The sequence below is a fragment of the Solea senegalensis genome, linkage group LG13 (genome assembly GCF_019176455.1).
Source record: "Solea senegalensis isolate Sse05_10M linkage group LG13, IFAPA_SoseM_1, whole genome shotgun sequence".
Lineage (NCBI taxonomy): Eukaryota > Metazoa > Chordata > Actinopteri > Pleuronectiformes > Soleidae > Solea > Solea senegalensis.
The window spans coordinates 674,086-697,326 of record NC_058033.1 but is presented as its reverse complement, the minus strand read 5'-3'; the positions used below and the strand labels follow the sequence as shown (position 1 = coordinate 697,326).

The 23,241-nt window shown below is 40.6% G+C and overlaps 1 protein-coding gene across 2 annotated transcripts; it reads left to right on the top strand.

Moving 5' to 3' along the window:
- The first annotated feature begins 218 nt into the window (after window positions 1-218).
- zbtb20 (zinc finger and BTB domain containing 20) lies at window positions 219-22,232 on the top strand. Of its 2 annotated transcripts, none has more exons than XM_044042230.1 (4): window positions 219-521; window positions 15,800-15,946; window positions 17,189-18,691; window positions 21,038-22,232. In XM_044042230.1, the coding sequence occupies exons 3-4, from the start codon at window positions 17,209-17,211 to the stop codon at window positions 21,571-21,573; spliced, it is 2,019 nt and encodes a 672-aa protein (XP_043898165.1). In that variant the 5' UTR covers window positions 219-521; window positions 15,800-15,946; window positions 17,189-17,208; the 3' UTR covers window positions 21,574-22,232. The 2 variants fall into 2 exon arrangements, with proteins under 2 accessions (XP_043898165.1, XP_043898166.1); XM_044042231.1 differs by lacking the exon at window positions 219-521 and adding an exon at window positions 13,646-14,033.
- The last annotated feature ends 1,009 nt before the right edge of the window (window positions 22,233-23,241 follow it).

Genomic DNA, 23,241 nt, shown 5'->3' with positions numbered 1-23,241 from the left:
TGCTGCTGCTGCTGCTGCGCTCTCTGCGACTGGGGCACTGATCATGTTGACGGATTCCTGCTCCAACCCAAGACAGTGGCACCGCTTCTTCCAATAGCAGCTTTAAGTGGAAAGGCGTGCCCGCATGTGTGCCCCCCCCTCCTCCTCCTCCTCCTCCCCTCCACCTCTATAACCACCCTTACCCTATCTCTCTCCTCTCTCCCCTCCTCCCTGTCCTCCACCACCACCACCACCACCTCCACCCCTCAAAGTACTCGATGTATAGTTAAAAAATGGGAGGGCACACTTGAACCGAGCTGCTCTATGAAGGTAGGCTGCAGCGTGTGTTTATTGATGAGATGAAAAGAAGATGGAAGTGAGAAATGAAACAAAGTAAAGGAGCATATTATTATTAAAGAAAAATAATAATATCCAAATTATAATAAATAATAATAAAACCTATACGCTCTTCGTCGGGGGAAAGCGAGGGGAGCCGCGGAAAACGCTGTCGCCACTTTTTGGAAACGCGCTTCGAAGTGCAGGTAAGAGAAATTGAGAAAAGTAAAAGGGGAAATAAGGGGGTGGGTTTGTGTAAGAGTGGCTATAATGTTGTTATTAAAGCGGAGAAATAAGAGGACATTCACGTGTGTGAGGGACAGAAACGTGCTCGTTGACTTCAGGGTGAGATGCATGAAATGCCACTGACATCCATGTAGTTGTGGCTTCAGCTTTAACACCAACTAAATCTTCGTCTCTGTCGCTGCAACATAACCGCAAACTTGTTCTTTTGCTGGATTTCTAAATGGGACGCCGGTGCTTAAATGAAATAGACTGAGTCCTCTTATGTCACAGTGGCTCACTTTTTTTTGGCTGCCCGGTTTTGGGTTTTTTTTTTTTGTTGTTTTGTTGTCCGTTTAGAATCGAGTACAAAAAAAAAACCCCGCTCTGCCCTGGCATGACGCAAGTTTACCATCTGCCATTATTCTCCATACATGCCCCCTTTTACCTTTAGCCCTTTACTTTCGTGTGTGTCCGTGAGCCTGGCAGGCAGGCGGGGAGGACACTTGAGAACAATATCTGGTCCAAGTGTGTTCACGGCTCTGGTTCAATCAGCCAAAGCCTCCGCGATGCTCGCAGGCTCACATTTAACACACTGACTGTATGCGCCCGGAACAACTGTGGCGGCAGCCGACGTGCGCATTTGGCTTTTAGGTCACAGCTATTTGAATCAAGGGGGAAACGCGTTTCCTTATTGCTCTTATCCACTACTTTCACTATCTATTTCAAAACATTTCGGTGCGTTGAACTTGGTGTAAAGATGGTGTGAAATGTGTGGCAGAGCAGCGGCTCTTCCAGGCTCCGCTCAGACAGATGTCTGGCCCATTTTTTATGAATTAATATCAATACGGTGTGGCATTTATGGGATGGGGTTACATTAAGATGTGTGGGGCAGGCGGAGGGGAGGCTGCATGGATGGCTATTGTGTCTGAGGGTAAAAAAAATACTGCCCAGGTTCAGTTTCTGAGACAAAATCAGATCGAGCTCCACTGGGACTCTGGGTCTGGATTTTGGTGCCATGTTTCTCCCCCCAAAAAAATGAATGGTCACTTTAAATGTCGCAAATCAGATTTTTTTTTTTTTACAATATGAGGAAAATGTTTACGACATAAAGGGTGGCCTAGATAAGCACGGGGCCATGTTGTGTTGTAATTAAAGTTGCATTAGACGCTTCCTGCGCGTCCTCTGAGACATTTTGTTGCAAAATATTCATGGGCCACTCGTGATTTATTTTTTTTATGTCCCTTATTAGGTCGCAACGTAGAGGTGCCTCAGTCTGAATAAAGTTCAAATATGACTAAAGTATATGCTCAGTGTTGGCGCAATAAAAATAAATGGAGCAGTGACTCCTCAAAATTCACTTAAAGGGCCATGGGGGAGTTTAGCCGGAGCAACATGTCTTTGGCGCTCCATCTCTCCGTGCGCGTGTTTTTAACTGAGAAAGGGGCAGAGACAGCGTGTGTGTGTGTGCGCGCGCGCGCGTGTGTGTGTATGTGCGTCTGTATGTGTGTGTGTGTGTGTGTGTGTGTGTGTGGCAACCAGATGTTGTCCCAAAGCGCTTGGCTTTGTCAGATAAAGAGAGTGCAGCATGTTCTTGTGTCCATTAAAAGCGCCACTCATAGTTTCTACAACAACCACAACACCGTGTGCATTTGATTAATATGACATAGAAAACAGAAGTTGTGCGCAAGAAGATATAGTCACATTTGCGTCAATGCCAGGGGTTGGTTATGGTGCGATCACTCAAGAAGCTGAAGCCGCATGTGGCCTAAAAAAGCACGAGAGCCGTGTCCCGGGTTTGACACATGCAGGTGAGCACAGCTGCACGAGAGAGCGCACCGGCGCCGGCGCTTCCAGCGCGCACACGGTTTTGTGGATGTCCACCTGTCTGTTGTGTTTGTGTGTTTCACCACTAAATGCTGCGTTCACCCCACCTTTTTTGCCCACTTTTGTTGCGATCATTTCCGTCCCTCGCCTCCATTCATAATATATATCTACACCGTAAGTGGGCTGCAATGCAACTGCATATAGGCTTGGTTATGTAACTTACTGATGGCTGCACTGGATCATTTGTTTTCTGAATGAACGCACTTGAAGATCAGATCAGAGTTCTGCAGCCCCGTGTGAAATTTCCAACTGCACATACAGTAATTATGTAATAATTAGTAGAAATCTCTAGATTGTAGCATATGTGGGCCTGTTGATTGACAGGCTGCATGAGGGATAGCGAGGTAAAAAAAATAAATAAAAAAAATCGAAGTGTAGAAAGTGTAGAGTGGAATGAAAGCAAAGCCAACACCTGTATTTTTGTGTGTGGACATTTTCATTGTGTGATGAATTGGAGTGTACTTGTGTGTAAGTGCACTCTCAAACTCTCCTATCAGCACAGAGGTGTACAGTATAGCCACTGAAAGAGAAACAGCCATTATGAGCACTAAAAGTGTTTGCAGTCCAGAGTTACTGATTAGTATTTATATTTATATATATATATTCCACATGTACATTAATATTCAGTGTTTGAGCCCTATCCATTTCCCGCTTTCTGTGTCATGGCTAACCCCCCCATGACTAATGAATATTTAAGACCATGTCTGAAACTCATTATGATATGAAGGAGACCCAGCAGATAAACTGTAGACTCACAGATGAAGGCAAGGCAGGAGAGGTGTTTCGTTAATACCACACCCAGCAATCAATCCCAATTTTCCTTTTGGCTTCACCATCTTTCACTCGTCCTCTGCAGCTTCCCCACCCTCGCTTCATGTTCAACATTTTGTTATTGACCCGCAAATTGACACATTGTGTCCACTGTATTCAGATTGTGAATGTTTCTGAGCGGATTTAGTCTTTTAGTAAAAAAAAAAAGAAGAAGAAAATGCTGCACTGATGTACTGTATATGAGGCTGTTTTTTTTTTTGTAAGAGAAGAAAAAAAAAACAATCATCATGTACTGTACATGCACACAGATGGCAGGTCAGCAATCCAAAAAATTCTAAGCACAGTAAAAGCAAATGCCCAAATACAGTAGATAGAGACCCTCCCAAATGCCTCCGCAGTGTGATTTTTTTTTTTTTTTTTGCGTGTGTGTAATTTTTGTTATTCCAACACCATCCAACCATCTCCACCAGCCTGTTACCAGGATTTCCTCAAGATTACAGAAGGCTGTTGTGTTTCAGTGTAGTGTACATGATCGAGAGTGCTGTTCACTTTCACATGTACATACAGTATGTAGATAAAATGTAAAGTCACATAAAGTGTAAAGTTGGTGGCAATCTAAAGAGTGATATAATGATAAAATAACAATGATTCTTGCGTAAAGCTATAATGATAGTGTTACTTAATTGTTTTGCTTTATGTCAAAATACTTTTTAAAACATGCACTTGAGTCCACCTTGGCACTTTGTCTACCCCAGTTGAACATATTTGGCAGCCATTTTGGGAATGCAGTAGAGATCCATCAATATAACGAGCTACTTTGTGGAATGCATCCAGAATGTCACAGTGCTTGTTAACTGCTTGGCCTTTTTTTGTCCCACACAGTGTTGTGTGTGTTTTTTTTTTTTTCCCGCCTCTGATTTTTTTTTGTTCTTACACGATACTCGTTTGTGGAATATTTCCTTAAGTGATTGCCAACTGAGAATGTTTTTTAGGTGCCACCGCACCTTAATGTTTGGTCTTATGTCAAGTCTTCTACAGACGGTGTGCCTTTGATAGACTTGACACTTAAAGATTTGGTTGTATTTAAGAGGAATACATGAAGTTTCTCACCTGGTGTTTATTGCAAAGACTGCTGTTTTATTGCTACGGCAGATTTAATATGGCTTTCAGTCTCCAGTTACCATGGCAAACTTAAATAAGACTCTCATGCCTTTAAATATTCAGAGAAGTCTCAGATTCTTTGACATTAAAGATATAATACATAGTTATATTCTTTGTGTATGTAGATCATACTAAAATATCAAAAACTAAGGGGCTACAAGCCAACTCTACCTTGGTGGATTGCACATGTAGTTTTTCATAACTAGGCTAACTGCCTCCTGGCTAAACTGGCCTGGATCATTCTATCCTTTAAATATTCACAGAAGTCTCAAATAATTTGACACTAAATGTACAACACTTGTCTATATTCTTTGTTTATGTAGATCATAGTAAAATTGCAAGAAAGAAGGGGCCAGTGGCCAACCCTACCTTGGTGGATTGCATATGCAGTTTTTCATTTTCAAAACTCGAAATGTTTGGCAGGCTAGCTGCCTCCTGGCTAAACTGGCTTGGATCCCTCCATCCACAAAGCACCTTTTTCACGCCTAACATCCTTGTCTTCACGGCATATCGTTATTTTTCATTTCTGGGAAAAATACACAAAATTAAATTTGACTTAAAAGGAAAATTTCCCCTTTAGCCACATTCTGCAACACAAATGCTGTTAGAATGAGTTATGGTTATTTGATGTAAAAGAACACACTTTGTTTAACGGGAGAAAAAGTGCATCTCATTTATTGATGAGTTAACTGCAGGGTAAACATAAAAAGTTTAGTTTTTTATTTTGCAACTATCCACTGAATTATGATTCATTTGAAGACTTTAATGATGGCCGAATAAGAGTCCAGTTTGTCAATTAAAAAAAAAACCTTCCCCTTTTAGCAAAGAATAGAAAATGAAAAATGAAACAAAAATTCACTCAAACCGACTGACCTTCATCGTGTGGAAAGCTGACAAAAATATGTGGAGAGTATTTTTTTCCAGGTTTAAACTTTTGTTTTGTAATCTCCCCTCCCGGCAAGTATAACAGACTTTCATAATACAATTTGTGAATGTGGCGTTCTGTTGTCAGGGAAGTTTTTGGTTATAAAACTTGGGTTATAAAAGTTTATCAAGTCGTATTAAGTTAACAGTTGATATAATTTGGACCTATTGGTAAATACATCCACCCACATCACACAGTTACATACACCTTTGCCCCATGATTAAACTGTAGTGCCTTTTTTAAAATAACCCCATGCAAATGTGCTAAAATAATTAATGGAGTCTTTAATTATAAAATTTTCAAAATCTTTTTTTTATTACTCTCACAATGTCACGTAAGGTGAAATCCATTATTTGCAGCAGGCAGTTGTTGTTGTTTTATAGTTATTTAAATCCATTGTTATTTGATACATATACACCACATACGGTACAAACACAGGCCAGACCATGTGTTTGTGTGACCGTGTGTTTCCATTACCTTTGCTAAAATTGCTCACAGACTATTGATTCATGCTTCTTAATATCTGCAGAGCTGCTTTTGAAAGGTTCAGCTCTTTGCGCCGTAAGAGCCAAATATCAGTTCAAAACTCAACCAGAAGTTATTTGACAAAAACAACAAAAGTTGTTCGATTTTTGCACCAAAAATTCTAATTGGTATGAATAGTTGGTGATTAGTTTTTCACAGTGAACAGCAGACTTTTCTCTTGACAGAAACATGCATTTGTATTCTGTCTTTATGCACACACACACACACACACACACACACACACAGGCCCAGGCATTCAACTGATGTGAAAAATGTATCCTGGATTCTAATAGCGAGGTTGTATGTTTGCCAAGGTGCATGTGTGTCCTCAGTTCACCCTGCTACCCATATGGTTTTCTACAAGTCATGGTGAGATCACTGCCTCGTCGAAGGGGGAAAAGTGTCTAAAGAGAGTTGGAGAAAATGTACGAAGGAAGAATAGTTAAAAGAAAATAAAAGAGAGTAACTTTTTAAATCTTTTTTTTTTTTTTACGGAGAATGAGTGCTGTGAACTCGCTGCTCTTATCTTTGCTTCACGAAGCCTTAATAATCCTCATGCCAGTAAACACTCACAGCAGCCAGAATGTTAAGATCACGCACAGCCTCTTTGAAGGTTCATCGGTATGTACTGTAAAATGGCCACACCATAGTTATTTGTGTTGCAGGTTTATAAAAACAAAGGTTTTATTACCACAGCATCTAAAACTCTCTGTCTTGTGCAAGTCAGTACAACTGCAAGACTGAAAAACATTTTCGTATGGGGCTGGTTTCTTTCTTTTTCTTTTTTTTTTTTTTTGTTGTTTTTGTACAGTATGTGCGTGTGTAACTTAATCTGTGTGTGCGCTAACAAATATGTATAAAAGGTATAAAATAATTTGCAACCACATACAGAGATTTGTGGATCCTTTTGCAGCGACGTTGTGAAAGTTTAAGCTTTGTCTTTTCTTTTTTTTTAAGCACAAGTAAGATGTAAATGGCCGCTTCCTTTGCCATTCCACACTTTGTTGATATGGACAAAGCCACATCTGCAAAGGCCAAGGAAACTCACCAAAGTAGTTAGATCTGGGAAAGGCTTCTCTTTTCTAGATCATTGCACACTTTTGCAGATTTGGTTGTGCACACACGCCAACTCTGTGTGCATTTGTAAATCCTAAGTGCATTTACAGATTCATTTACACATACAAATATGATTGTGATCACATGGGTTGAGATCCAGTTTCACACACACACACAAATCTTACCCCATAGTTGTATCGTAGGGTTTAAACATATGTCTGTTTTTGTTTTTTCTCCAATACTCTTGGTCTTAGTCGCTCTGTAATTGATCATGATGAGGACAGACTGCAAAATGGACTCCTCCAATAAAGCAGAACCATTAGTCGTATGCCAAACTGCCACTACTTCAAATGTTTATTGTGTATGGACAGTTGATCTATGACTAATAGTTTGTCCACATGACAAAGGAAACGCCACCGTGCAACTAGTTCAACAACAAACAAAGGACGGGGCAAATCTGCAGTTTTATCAAAGTTGCCGAGCTTGTTTTACAAAGGGGTTAACATTAAGGTGTGATAAAGAGGAAGACACTGTGATCATTCTGTTAACACCAGCTTTAGTTTATATCCCCAGCATTACATTTTAAACACAGATGCAGTCCATGTGGCTCCACGAGATGTTTCGGTGGTTAGTGCGCCAGTGTAATAGCTGTCAGTTGTGGCAGTGGCGGCACAGTGTCTTTTTCTTCCGTGAGATCTTCCAATGAAAGACCTTGTGGCAGCTGAAATGTACACTAACAGCGATTTCCTGTTTCTTTTCACAAGTTCTTTGAATAAGTTAAGTGATATGAATGCATTTAGACAAAAATGTATTTCTTGGCCTTTCGACTGTAGCAGGCTTTGCTGCTGGCAAGTGTCTCAGAAGTCATGCATTCATGAATATGTTTGCGTACTTACCCCTGTTCAGGGTCAGCCTAGCGTATCCCAACATGCATTTAGAGGAACGTGGGGCAACACCCAGGGCAGGTCACTGTAGCACTGGATCACACACAAAAACAGGGAAAGATACTAATGCAATCATCAAACTCCTGTATATTATAACATTTCCTCAGCATAAACCCTCCAGAAAAAATAGCAACAACAACATACGTCCTGGTCTTAACCATGCCAGTGCAGATGACCTGAAAGTAACGCATTTATGACAGTAACTGCCAGAGATACTCGTGACCATGTGGCATGATTTTTATAGTGATGTTACCAGAAACAGCTGAGGAGCTTAGGTTACACTCCTGGGATTATGAGCTATAGATTGTTACCATCAGAGATAATAATCTGAGATAACGTCCAAACACTGGCCAACAGTTCTTGCACATTACCTAGGCCAAAGGCCACATGATTAACACAGGCGGAGCCAGTGGGTGGTCATGTTATCTCTGTTGTGTGTTGTGATGTGAGTAATCAGCATTTACCACTGCAAAAAGACCTAGTGACAGTTAAAGTCAAATTGCTTGTGTTGCAGGTATGGACACATTGCATAGCAACAAACTTGTGCCGGGTAGTGTAATGAAAACACAGTCACAAACTTGCTTTTGTGACCCACCGCTTTTTCCTGCGAGACCAGTTGAGTCCCAAACTAACCGTTTAATTGTAATAATAGAAACAGCATAGTAGCAAAAATAAAAGCAGTATAATTACAAGTGTAGTGTGCCACGTAACATTCAAAAATCAAGCAGAGCCTTAAACAACAAACTTGGAGGAGTAATGGTTGGGCCCCAATTAACGTGTCCACACAAATCGTAGCGCATGTTCAATAGCAATTGAATAATATGTGATCAGTGATAATATGTGGGTATGTTGACACAACTTATAATATGCCGTAGAACTAGTAGAACCACACCAAGTCACACACTCAGCTTAGCTTTTCCCTGCAGGCATCCCTGAGTGTGGTAGGTATTAAAAAAATAGGTTTTACATAATGAGAAAACATGCCAGCAAAATGAATTTACACACAGTGAAGCACAAAGCAAAGCCTTAAATAAAACTGAAACTACCAATGAATGTAGTTTTAAAAATAAATATTGGTTAAAATTTGACAGAGGGTTTTAAAGTTTCTGATGCAAGAATTGCACTTGCACAGGATGACTCCTCTGACTAATTCAGTGTTGATAAATGGGCTCACATGGAGCTCGTATGCAGTGTTACGTGTTATCACTTTGATTTAACATAAATTATCTTAACTTTGGTATTTTTCTCTTTTAATCGGTTTTCACAGCCGTCGCTGGTGAAGTAGAACATTTTTAATTTTCTTCATATTGTGTGTGTGTGTGTGTGTGTGTGTGTCACTGTATTGTTTGGATGTAGTTAGTAGTTTTGTAAAATGACTCTGTCTTTTACAAATGGCCCATGTTAGCTGATACTTGCTATAGATTACTGACCTTATTGTGCTTATTGAAACCTTGTTTCCATTGGATTTATCAGCACGTTGATTGCACAGCTTGGTATATTGGAAACATTTTAATCAGCTCAAATTTCTAGATCATATCTCGTCTTCTTTTTGAGTGTCTCTTTACTAGAATGTCATCGACACAATGCTAAGATAGTGAAATGCAGCTGGCTTCTTTAGCAGGTTTGTCTCGCAACACATCATTGTATGGATAAGGTTTCCCACTGTGGTTAGATTGCACCTCCTCCTCCTCCTCCTCCTCCTCCTCCTCCTCCCCCATTAGGATTCACAGAAAACCTTACATGTGTGCTAATTTCGGACTGCTGGATTATAGTACTGTGGTATGTTTAAGTCATTATATCTAGCTCCAGTTGCTCAGCTCACATGCAGACCACTGGACCAGAGGTGCCAGCACTTGGTGATAGTGTGTATAGGTCACTCAGCTGGTTGACTGTGTTTCAGCGTGTCAGCGTTACACTTTTAGATTGGTCATAAATCAAATATATAATCTGTATTTGCCCCACAACAGCTTGCCCATCTATAAATATATTAAAAACTGCTATGTTTAAAATAAGCTCAGAAGATATATATATATATATACATATATATATATATATATATATATATATATATATATATATATATATATACATACATATATATGTACATGTACGCACACACACACACACACACACATTAATTTTTTTAATAATGTGTTAATAATAGTTTTAGTGTTGGTATGCATTGTTGCAACAGGAAGAAGAGATAAGTTGCATCATTCCAACTCCCTTTTCACCATTTTGTATTGCTTCTATACCGTCTGCCTGAAGTGTGTTTGAGAACTTTGAAATAGTTTTAAAGAAAAGGACTGAGCCTGCCAGGTTTTGGGAGCGAGGCTAGAATTCTGACCAATAAGCACAAAGCCTGCAGTGAACATAAAAAGTTCAGGGCCGCGCTGCACTGCTTTAAGCACCATTGTGCGTCTGTGAAAGTTCAGATCTGTGCTGCTGGACCACCTCGACTCTGGCTCATGCACCTGCGTGCAGCTGCTGGAGAAACACATGGTACAGAACTCCTGAGGCTGCTCACAGTCTTGTTCACATAGGGTGCAAATGGAGGAAGTGCACCGTTGGTGGCAACACCGGAGTGTCCTGAAGTAACACTCCTCGATGATAAGGTTTATTGTGCTTCTCCAAACATATTCCAACTAATTCATTGTTATATTTTCAAGTATCAAATATTTGTACACGTATGATACACTTTTTAAGACACTTAACTACTTACTGTGTGTGTGTGTGTGTGAGAACATGTTTACTATAATCCTATTATAATCATATTAGTCAGTCAGTCTTATACTGTATATTGCTCATGTGAGCACCTTTTGTTCTGTTATCCTGAACTCCCTTAAGACACTGCATGTGTGTCTTCATTCTCTGCGGTCTCTCTAGTAACAAATATTGTATACACTTACTGTAACCCAATAGGGGTTTTTGCTGTTCTCTAAGAACTGCAGGCTCATTAGCCAAGGTCCCACACTATCTTCTCGTCACTTGGAACAAAGCATCTTTGTTCTGGTTTATCTGAGAAGAAGAGAAAGTCTGCAGACTCTTGGTTTTCTCTCCAAAATGTAAAGGTACTACCGCCTGTCTTGTTTACTTATATATCATCCAGGCATAGAGGCAAACAAACGCTAGGTATACATGTTTGGTATTTCCCACCAAGGAGAACTGATTAAGCCCTCTTTTATCCTTACACACATGCTACAGACAGAGAAATCCCATGAGCATCTGTGTAGGTACATGAAGATCTCTTAATGGCCTGTGAGGTCCTTTTTTGGAGAGGCGAAATGTCCTTGACACGTGTAGTAGCTGTAGAGAGGCAGTTGCTGTGGACACTTGTGCCTAAATGATAACTCTTGAATTTAGCATTATCTGCTTCGGGGGTTAGAGGTGTTTTGGAGACGATCATATGAGTAGTCAGATGGTTCTTTTTGGTCAAATGCTCATTAACAAAAGCACAGGCATTTGCCAGCTCGAAGATATTCTTGAAACCATCCATCCAAAGTGGGATACTGTCTATTAAGGGCCTCAAGCCAACAGTGGCTGTCCTCAATGCTCTTTTTGATCCAATACAGTTTGAAGCTTTTCTGATTCACTCATTTATGAATGAATGTTTGTTTGGAGTAGCATATCACTCCATCTGAAAAGGGAAAAAATGAAAATGAGTACTGTACTTGAGTAGTGTCCATTGTCATTTATTAACATTAAAGATGCACATCCTGTTACATTTCAATAGCTTTATATGGAAATGAATATGCACAGACAATAGTGTTATTGTGAATTTATAAAAAAGAGAAAAAAACCCCAGCAGTTTTATACTGTTTATATGTTGTCCCCGGTGTGGCGCTTGAAAGCTGTGAGGTAAGAATGGTCCTGCTACGCCTGTTTAGTTGATGAATGAAGACCCAGTTCAAAGTTCAGGAAGACATTTCATGTGGTGATTGTTCTGACAACACTTTGCTCCAAATGTAATTCAAACGCGTCACAGTGCATCAGCAGACATTTGGGCTCATTTTAGAAGCATTACATTGGTGGTGTGGTGTTGAAACTGCACCACACACACACACACACACACACATTTTCAATCAAGGGAGAAAATGAAGTCAAAGGAAAAAGAAAACAAAAGTGTGAAAAACTTGGCTCAACTTGTCATCAGCCTACGCGTGCTTGATGATGATGTTCAGTGACTGCTATAAAGGCAAATCAATTAAATTATGAGACGATGAAGCATTTTCAGCTGCTGCTGCTGCTGCTGCTGCTGCTGCTGTGTGATCTGTGTGCATTATTTACTTAACTGGTTAATTGCTGCTAAGCACTATAGACTAATGCAAAATGAGACACGGCAATCAAAATAACAAACGTAATCATGCAACAACATCGTTAGATGTAGGTGTATTCCGTTTCCTTAAAGAAAGCGCGATGTGATTTAATGAATGTTGTTTAATTTCTTTTTGCCAGAAAGTTTGATTGATCGCGTCGAGTTGTAGCTGTAAAAAAATTTTGTCACTGGAGTGAAATGAACGTAAGGTGTTGTTATCATAAACACCTCCAGTTGTCACTCCTCCAATCAACACCTCGTATCTTGATTAAAATTTCCCAGCGTGCTCGCAACACATTCACATTGTCTTCTAAATTACATTAGAGCCCATATTCAAACCATACCATTAAAGCGTGATTTCCAGTAGTTCATATGCTAATGTACTCGGGCTAAATGGATGATTGAAATTAATAATTACAATGTTGGACAGTGGCTGTTAAGCAGTAGTGGCTTCAAACAAATTCAAACATAAATTACTATTAATTAGGTGTAACACAAAACACTCTTCTTGATACGTGCAAATGTGCACCAGATTCATCACAATGCTGCTGTATGTGCACACACATGGAAAGGAGGTGTTTCTAAATGCCCTGTGGTCTTTTTATCTCCAGATTTAAATGTACCTAGGGTGTTGAATATATGTTCCAAGTGTGTGCTGTAAGCAGTATTTGCATATTTAAGATGTATATTATTCACATGGATGGTACTGCTCCTTTCATAAGCATGCTTCTTATGTCTGTTCTCAACCCCATCCCCCATCCTCACCATTTTACCCCCACCCCACCTCACCCTATCTCCCCCCCTGATTAACTAATGTCCAATGCGATGCAGCGTCTTTCATGAGCTATAGTCACCTTATGCAGGCAGCTGATTAACCTGGAGTCTGGCTGGTTGAAGTTACAACCTCCATCTCTCTGTCTTAATTTTGTGTGTGTGTGTGTGTGTGTGTGTGTGTGTGCCCCCCCTCCACTCCCACACCCTCTGCCCCTCCTCAGTCTTTGTTGTGGCGGCGGCAGCAGCAGCAGCAGCAGCAGCAGCAGCAGCAGCAGCAGCAGAGCATGCATTGCATTGGCAGTCTGAAGCATTGTGTCTGATTTCCAGCAGACAAACTGACCTCTGGGGATTTATTGACAGCAAACTCCACAGAGGCAGACACAGAGCTGGGAGCATGGAGGCAGTCGGAAAAGGGGCGGAGGGTGTTGGGGAAGGTTTATAGGGAGGGAGAGGAGGGGGGCACAGACAGGGAGACAGACAGATGGACGGGGGAGACGGCGAGGGAGTATAAATGTGATGAAACAGGAAACAGGTAGGTAGAGACTGAGATCAATGTGAGAAGGCGGGGGTAAATACACAACTGAATTTGGTATCATGTAAAATTTTGGTTTTTGGTGGAGCCCTGGTGAAGTGAAAGAAAATGGCCGCCTCCTACAAAGATCTAATTAATTTTGAAGGATCATCAGCCCCTTTAGTCCAAGACGGGGTACAGGAGGGAGGGAGGGAGGGAGGGAGGGAGGGAGACAGACCCCTGGGCTGATTAGAATTCACTGCAGGTAGGCACTGGCTGCTGCTCACCCACTGTGTCACGGCTAAAATGGAATCACTGTTGTGAGTGGCAGTCTGGGCAACTGAAGCCTGCTTCCCCTGGCCTGCTCCTTTGTTGCCAGCATTCACCTCACTTTACCCCTTAGGCAGGTGGATTTACATGTCTGGATTGGCAAAGGAAGGCGGAGAGGGAACATACATGTTTGCATTGTCTAACAGTAACCTCAATAAAGGCCAAAGGCATCAGAATACAGTTAGAGGCAAGGGAAAGAAAAGAAGAAGAAGAAGAAGAAGAAGAAGAAGAAGACATTAATTCCACATTACAGATTCCAACTGCCATTAAAACACCAAGAACAGTTACATCTTGCAGGTAAAAGAGAAGGCTCAAATATTTGTTAATGTAATGTATTCAAGCACCCTCACGCGTATTTGTGTGTTATAATACAGGGCAGGTATTAAAATGGTGGTGTCTGTTGGAGGGTATTTACTTTGGCTGGAATTTTACAATGAAGGCAAGTGTTAAACCGAGAGCAGTTTATAAGTTAGGCAACCTATTGAACAAGGCTCCTTTTTAGAGTACAGGCTTAGTAAAAGTGTGAAGGGTTTCATTTTGGGTCACTGTTTTAGATTCAGGGGTTGAGGATTTGAATGTGAAATCATTTATGTTTCCTGAATTCAATGGTAGAACAAACAAGTGTGTGTGTGTGTGTGCGTGTGTGATTTAGTTCCAAAAAAGGATCTGTTTCCGTATTGAGTGATCACCCTCTGCTCCTAAACGTGCTATTACTTGTCTATATCTAATCATAAAATTTCTACACTGACAAGAACACAAGCGCATGTCTCGCTGTCAACTGAGTACACAGCTTTTTCACTTCATTTCTTTACACTTGAACATCTAGACTTGGGGTTTCTCCATGTTAATCTGAGTGTTCTCTACTAAAGTGCAGTTCAATCATAATCTCATTAGATTTTTATTTATTTTTTGTATCTTATTTATGGCTTCCTTTCGTATTTTGTTACCTTGGCACCGCAGATGATCAGCTCTACCACAGACAATAAATGTTGAGGTCACTAATTTTCATCCGTTTTTCTTTTTTTTTGTTTTTTTTGTTAGTGACACGTGTTGTTGAAAATAATAATGAATAAATAAATAAATAAATAAAATAATAATGTGTCACCAACATGTGCAGGTCTGGTCCAATCCCAGTCACACTGGTTTCATTCAGAAATGCACTGTAGTTACTGCCATTCCATGCCCCATGTTGTAGCCAGAGTGACAGCGACTTCACATTTTTACTCCAAAAAGATTCAAGACTTTAACTCACGGTCGTCCACATTTGCGACTCAAACTTGTAAACATGCTGAGTTATTACCAGTGACTTTCAAAGCCTTATTGTTTGAAATATTCAAAAGCAGTATGACCAACGTAGGCCTAATGCGAGACATACTTTTGAAAAGGACATGTTACATTGGTTCTGTCATTTTTTTTCCACTGCATCTGACCTTAAGTGATACCATGAGTGTGTGTCTATAATGTGGTCATATTTACATAATTTTGTTTTCTGTTTTGAGGTCAGACTTTTGCATACTAATGGGTGTGTATAAGAGCAATTGTGTACAGCTTTTTTTTTTTCTATCATCAGTTCATCACATGCTTCATGTCATTGAATGCCTTTCTTGTGTTTTTAAATGAATGCCTTGTGTGTTCAATATTTCTTTCCCTGCATTCACATCCGCTTTGTGTCTGTGTTCGACATTGTCTTGTTTAATCTCGCTCTTTGTAGTGAGCATGTCTGAAACCTTTTCTGAAACATTTCATCTGGCTAAATTTGTGAGGAATGGAGTTAATTTTTTCTCTGGATGGGTGTGGTTTTTGTTGCCCAGCAGCTCAGATAACTACTAAGAGAAGAGGTGGCTTATTTTCAACCTTGATATTTAATTGGTGGTCATGTGCACACAGGAACGTCCATTCTTCTTGCTTTGAAAACTCTTCACACATCTGTTGCAGCGTGTCTCTGGCAGATATGCTTGTTACTGTGGTTCCTGGTTCATTAAGGGAGTGGCAATATCGACGAGGCATATGTGGCATTAAGATTTGTCTTTGTCTTTTCTCTCCCCCTCCAAACACTGTGGCAGAACAACACAGCATTTGGACTGAGAGGACTGACAGCCTTGCCTATAGCACCCGGCCTCTGATCAGCCATCTCCACCAGCAAACTGAAGCTTGACCCGCACTTCATCACCAGCCACACAAGCATCTTCGTAACAGAACGTCATCTGACTGTGAGTACTGGACCGATTGACTTTTTCCTCGTTGTGTTTGTAATTAGTTGGAAATAGCTAAATGTTGGAAATGATCATTTGTGCTTTCTGCTAACACTTCTGCTGTGTTTATCCAAATTCTCCTAAATTTGGAAGAGAAAAAAAAAAAGATTGCTGACGAATAATAGTATCACTGTTAAATTCGTTTCTGTTCATTCAATTTCTCCATTTCTCCCGCGAGTGCCTTCCCTGTACGATAGTCGTACAATAGCAGTTTGATATTAAACTGGAGCGCATAAAATCTGCTGTGTTATAATCTCTCAATAAGGTCGTATTCGGTTTCTCAAATTATTCTTGAGCATTTTATGTGCAAAAGAAATTGAATTTAACAGCAACTACGTAAGCCCACCTTTTTCATAATTCCAATACTAAAAGTCATCGAATTTAGACGACAAACACGACAGTGAAGCTTCTTAACTTATCGTACACACTGATCGGCCAGGTCACATTTAGTGTATTCCTAGGATAGTTTGGAAGCACTATCACAGTGAACACATGGCTAACAAAAGAGGCCTGTTGTCCTCTGAGCCCAGTGCACCACCTAATGGTGATTGGAGGAATTTCAGAAATACACACAGCACAAGAGAAACTGTTAGTAATTAAATGGGAACCATCTTAATTGTCTTTCACCGTGGTGATGTTGAATGTTCCCAGTTAGCTTGGATACTACATTTATTTCCCATCTGAGTATCATGTGATTTAAAATTTCCATATCTGAATTATCATTTTTAGGGATCCCCTAGTGAGCGATTGAGTGAGTTCGTGAAGGGATTCTGTTATGTTATGTTCATAATATGCACCAGTAGTACTAATCATAGGCTTATATTTAAAGTAATTATAGTCATTATAATTGTGTTTTTTTTTGTGAGTTTGTAAAATGGTTTTTGGTGAGATTGTCTGATATTCTCTTTAGTGAATCGTTTTCTCATAATTATTCTACATCTTTTATATGTAATTATTTCATTGCACAGTTTGTTTGTTTTTTAAAAATCAAATAACAATATATTTATATGGATAGATATATATAAATGTATATGGATATATATATATATACATATATATATATATATATATACATATACATATATAACTTGATATTGTTCAGAAATATTCTACATTCTGGGCATACTGTGCATTTAAGCAAGTTATATAATGGGATTATACATGTTTTAAAGTTAGTTATGTTTCTCTCCCCGTTTGCAGGTGACATCAGTTGCAAGGGGATGACCGAGCGCATTCATAACATCAATCTCCACAACTTCAGCAACTCTGTACTCGAGACCCTCAATGAGCAGCGCAACCGTGGGCACTTCTGTGACGTGACTGTTCGGATCCATGGAAGTATGCTGCGAGCTCACCGGTGCGTGCTGGCTGCTGGAAGCCCCTTCTTTCAGGACAAGCTGCTCTTGGGCTACAGCGACATTGAGATCCCGTCTGTGGTCTCAGTGCAATCCATCCAAAAGCTGATTGACTTTATGTACAGTGGGATTCTACGGGTATCTCAATCAGAAGCCCTGCAGATCCTTACTGCTGCCAGCATCCTTCAGATCAAGACCGTCATTGATGAGTGCACCCGTATCGTGTCCCAGAATGTGGGCCTGCCTGGGCCGGGAGGGTTTCCTGTTATACCAGGAGACTCTGGTCAGGAAACACCCCGTGGCACACCAGAGTCTGGCACCTCTGGGCCCAGCAGTGACGCAGAGTCAGGTTATATGCAAGCAACATCACAGCAAAGCATGGATCGTGCATACACATCACTGTACACCTACCCTGGCCTCTCTCTGCAGAACGGCACCCGCGAGCGCCCCCTTTACATTAACCCTCTGTCAACAAACTACGATTCATCTCTCAGCACTCAGAAGGACCAGCAGTCTCAAGATCCGCCCTGGATAAACCGCATCCAGCAGGTCGATCGCTTCATCTCCACAGCAGAGTCCACTCACTGCCGCAAGCAAACCCGACCGGTACGCATACAAACAGGAGAGATGCACATAAAGCAGGAGGCTGAAGACGAGTACACCTGCTACGATAATTTGGGGGACTGCCAAGACGACACTGACCACACTGAGGGTGTAGAGAGTGAATCCAAGGTTGAAAGTTTTGACTCAGGAGTGAGCTCCTCCATCAGTACTGAGCCAGACGCAATGGAGCAGCAGCCGTACCAGACGAGCTTTGGGAGTGGTGAAGGACACCAAGGTGAAGGAGCTCCAGTGCAGATAGAGGTCAACGACTCGTCCCCGGAGCAAGTGCAAGAAATAGAGGACGGGGAAACATCCCACAGCACTAGTGACAGTAGCATGATACAGCCCCTGTCCAACTCAGTCATGTCCCAGTCCCTGCCAAGTGCCCCGCACTACATGCGCCAGACAGACACACACACCAGCAATCTGAGGATGCCGATCACCGTGACCAGCAATTCCCAAGTGATAGGCGCTGCTGGAAGCACCTTCCTTCCCACACTCTTTCCTACACAGCCGGCTAGAGACACACCTTTCCGTTACCTTTCTGCCCAGCAGCAACAGTTTGTGCCAGTGCCGCCTCCTGCATTGCCATCATTCCCAAACCCAATGTCGGTACCGCAAGGTCAACAGCAACAGGCTGGAGTAGGAATTGGTCAGGGGGAAAAGAAGCCCTATGAATGCACTCTCTGCAGTAAAACCTTTACTGCAAAACAGAACTACGTCAAACACATGTTTGTTCATACCGGTAAGTCAAAATGTCTCATAGATTTTATTCACGTTAACAAGCTTTGTTTAATTATAGTGGTGTTATTTGTTATACAACCAGCCTCGCACACAGACGCTCGCCCTCACTGGACAAATGGAAAGGGACATTTTAGCCACCCAACAAAATCCATGCCTGCTTAAGACTACACTATCTTAAGAATATGTTCCACCACTCTTCTGCTCCATTAGACACACGCGTGCGACTGGAAAGTGAAATTTGTGTTGCTTTGTAAACCTCTCGCTCGCCGCACCAAATTCCATTGAGAAAATCAGTGATTTTGCATCACGGCACAGAGAAGGTGTTGATCCACTGCTGCTGCCACCGCCGTCTGTGTTATTTTGTGAGTTTGGTGTTTGAAGTCCTTTGTTTGAAGTTATCAAAGTGACTCAAACTTAACATAACAAACTTACACGTCGAGCAGCGGGTTTTACATTCCCGCGTGCAATAAAGAAATGCTGATATTCTTTTCTACGGGCTTTGGTTCAGGGGAGTTTCCCACCAGGAAAGGTTGTCTGACGACAAGATGGAGCAGCAAACGTATTCACGTAGCATATGATATCATAGACTTAAGGCGGTGTGATTCTAATCTGGTTTTCCGTGTCTCCGCTGGCTGCCATGTTTTCACTGAGGGTGAACGTCTGTGCCTCACACTGGTGCACAGCGATGGCGGTGTGCAGGGACACACGTGCAGCAGTGGGCATGTATCACTACCTCATGCAGCCACACCTTAAGATACCTTAACTCTTCACTCATTTTGCTTTAAGTCTTAACATTGTGCGCTTTTAATTCAACTTGCGGTAGCTCGTACTATGTTTCCAAAAATGTTGAAAAATTGATGCCTGTCTCTATCCTTTTCTGCTGGTGAAAATTGGTTTTAATATAGATTAGTGAATACATAATATTATATTGAATAATGTAGATTGCGTTGCTCATTGTTCATATTTGGGAAAAGTGTTAAACACACAACCTCAAAATCCACAGTTTACTATTATCTATCATTTGACTTATTGGTCAGTAGTTGGCTCATTATTATGCTTTCAAAGAACCGGCACTGAGAGCCTTATTAATCATAAACTGAAGAAATAATCATCACAGAAAGAACAAATTAGATATCATACAATTAGATGATCTCATAAAAAGTGCCTCCTGAAATAGCCATTATTATTATTCATTAAAATTCATTGCTTGGACTGAACACTGCTCTTAAAATCTATCCATCTAAAACTCTCAGTTTTCTTCACCTCAGTTGTTTGGAGCAAAATGATGACGTGTTGAAAGGGAAAGTCACTGATTGATCACTTCCGTGGACTAGATCAGAATGTCGTGCAGAATAAATATCATCCAAGATAAAAACAAAAAAAACAATATCATCAGATTGCCAAACCCAACAATCATTAATAAGCTGTGAAAATTCAATCAGTCAATTTGGGTGATGTTTTGATAATTATACTTTGCTCATTTGATATTTTATAGACAAAAGCAATAACTGAAATTTTGAAAAAGGAAAAAAAAAATCAAAAAAAAAAATCAATCATGAAAAAGAAATACTTCCCACAGAGCACTAAAACTGAAATGATTGGTTTCTTTCAATCAAAGCAGGTATAGCTGCACATTCATTCACTCAGTTGCTGCAGAAGATAAACAGGACTTCATTAAGTTGTAAGATACAACAGTTTGCTGTGTTATCAGTCTCGTCCTCTACTTATTAATAATACAATACAATACGTATAATTGTTACTATTCTAATGCTATATTTTGCAACACAATTATGTATAAAAATGAGATTAAATCTTAGCAAACTCACAAACATACCAAATAGGGGCTTAAATGATTTGATTCCCAATCACGAGAAGAAGTAGCACTATTGTGTGTGTGTGTGTGTGTGTGTAATGCTGCATATTTCATATCAAAGATTTGACCACACATTTTAATATTGCAGTGAACGTCCTAAATCAAGGTGACTGTCACATTGCCGCGATAAATAGATGAAGTTAAATCAGTGTCGAGGCAGAAAATGCAAAGTGTAAGGAGTAAAGTGAGAGGAGTGGGATTCAGCACAAAGACTTTTCACATCAATGGTGGTGAATATGACACATTTTTCTGAAATCCATTCAGTAATACTGTGTGGAAGAAAACATGCCACACCAGTGTTATACTACGAGGTTTCTATCTTGTAAATGTTCAGGAATTCTTAGGAATGTTAATGCATTTTATTGATTTTTTTACCTATGACATTTATGTAACCAACCCTTAAACGAATCCCCTTCATCTAATTCTTTTTTTTTTTCCTTTTCTTTTTCTTTTCTTTTTTGCATGTAAATCCAGGTGAGAAGCCTCATCAGTGCAGCATCTGCTGGCGCTCATTCTCCCTGAAGGATTACTTAATCAAACACATGGTGACACACACGGGGGTGCGGGCCTACCAGTGCAGCATCTGCAACAAGCGTTTCACCCAGAAGAGCTCTCTCAATGTCCACATGCGGCTGCACCGTGGAGAGAAATCCTATGAATGCTACATCTGCAAGAAGAAGTTCTCACACAAGACCCTGCTGGAGAGGCACATGGCCCTGCACAGCACAGGCAGCGCCATCACGGGGCTGTCGGTGAGCGCAACCACCCCTGGCCCCGTCTCCATTCCCATGCCCATGGCTGTCCCCGAGCCTGGGGCTGGAGTGGTGGCACTCGCCATGCCAGTGAGTGGAGGTGCTGGAGTAGGGGCTGGGGTTGGAACAGGAGTGGGTGTAGCTGCAGAAGCGAGCTGCCAAGAAGGGACCACCTACGTGTGCTCCGTCTGCCCTGCCAAGTTCGACCAAATGGAGCACTTCAATGACCACATGCGAATGCATGTCTCCGATGGATAAGTACAAATAGATAAACTTCTTTCAAAAAGAATGACAAACAAAATGGCACTAGATTTTCCTTTTCTTATTTTGAGGTATGAAGAGTAATGAGTATAGACACTGGCACATTAAGTTTCCCAAAAAAAAAAAAAAAAAATTTTTTTTTTTTTTTCTGTTATTCTAAAAGAAAAAAAAGATGGTGGCCTTAAGGCTTAGTAGTTTGATATTGATCTACTGGATGGATCCTAACTACAGGCCTCTAAATGTATGCTTTCCTAAAAATACTGATTTATGTGTTGAACACTACCGAAAGGCCTACGAAAGAAACACATACACACAAACACACCTGTAGTGTAGACATGTCTGAGTGCATATACATGTGCATTTATGTCGGAGCGTTTGTCTATTCCCATGTATCTGTCTGCGTGTGCATGCGCGCGTGTGTGTGTGTGTGTGTGTGTGTGTGTGTGTGTGCATTGCCATGAAACCTAAATCATGGCACTTATAAAACCATGCTGACCAGTTTGGAACCTAAAGATGTCCAAGCTTACTGTGGTATAATTTACAACGACAATAACAAAAAAAAAAAATATCATCTGGGGTTGGGCTAAATATTCCCTCTAAGAATACCGATGGTCACAAGATTGCCTTCTTATGTAAAATAAAAAAAAATGAGAATAGTTCATTTGACACTGGGTTTTATTTATTCCCATGGTATTAAGGGATTATAATGCAGCTGTTGTCAAGGTACCAATTTCAATCATTTTATTGAAATGTAACTTCCTGTCCATGGTGACTGAGACAAATATTTCTCATCTGTTTTGTAATTGTCCATGCATTTTGACGGTTTACTAAATTAAGGTGTGTTGACGAGACAGTATTTGAGCAAAAATACTTTTCTTGTTTTTCTGAAGTTCGGAGTTTAACTCATTTGCATACACTGCCACTAATATCTTAAAAGACTGTTAAGGCTATATAGTAGACCTCTTCCATTTCCAAACATACAAAAAAAGAAGAAGTCTTTTCTTTTTTTGCTGATGGTTTTTCATTTAGCCTTTTCCATTCACAGTTATGGCAGCCTGGAATATGCGACTAAACTCTCTCCTTCACGATTGCTGCTCCTCAACTTGCACCTGACTGTTATGGGAAGTCGATCAAAACGAGGATTTATCACTTATATTATTGTTGTCACTGAGAAGCCCACATGGGTCTCATTTGATAATCAAATGATTATACTGGGGGGTGGGGGGGGGGTTAGGCAATTTGTTGATTGGAAAAGTGTTAAAAGGGGGGAGAATTTAATTTAAATCAAATTTGAATCGGGAATAAAAGCCCCTTTGTACACTGTTCCTTACAATTGCAAGGCTATTCCAGCAACTGGGAGCGACATGTAAATGCATTAGTCATTATGTGTCGGCTCTCCCTGAAGGCTCAAATGGCAGCGCAATGTTATGAAAGGAAATACAGTATCAAAGCAACACAAGTCGCTCCATTGATTGATACAGTGCTGTTTCGTGATATACCGCAAGTTGCAGATGGATTTTCTATGCGATAGTATACATTCCTGAATTTTTCTAAAAGAAATTAGACACGGCATGTACAGGCGAAATTTGGAAAGCTAGTGTGCACAAGTTGTCATCCACGCATCACATCACTTAAGGCTCATTTCTAATATTTGATATTTGTTTT

Excerpts from the sequence above, each read along its gene's own strand:
- zbtb20 (XM_044042230.1), top strand. The coding sequence starts at position 17,209 with ATGACCGAGCGCATTCATAACATCAATCTCCACAACTTCAGCAACTCT. Across the intron at positions 18,692-21,037 it reads ACACATGTTTGTTCATACCG|GTGAGAAGCCTCATCAGTGC; the intron begins GTAAGTCAAAAT and ends ATGTAAATCCAG.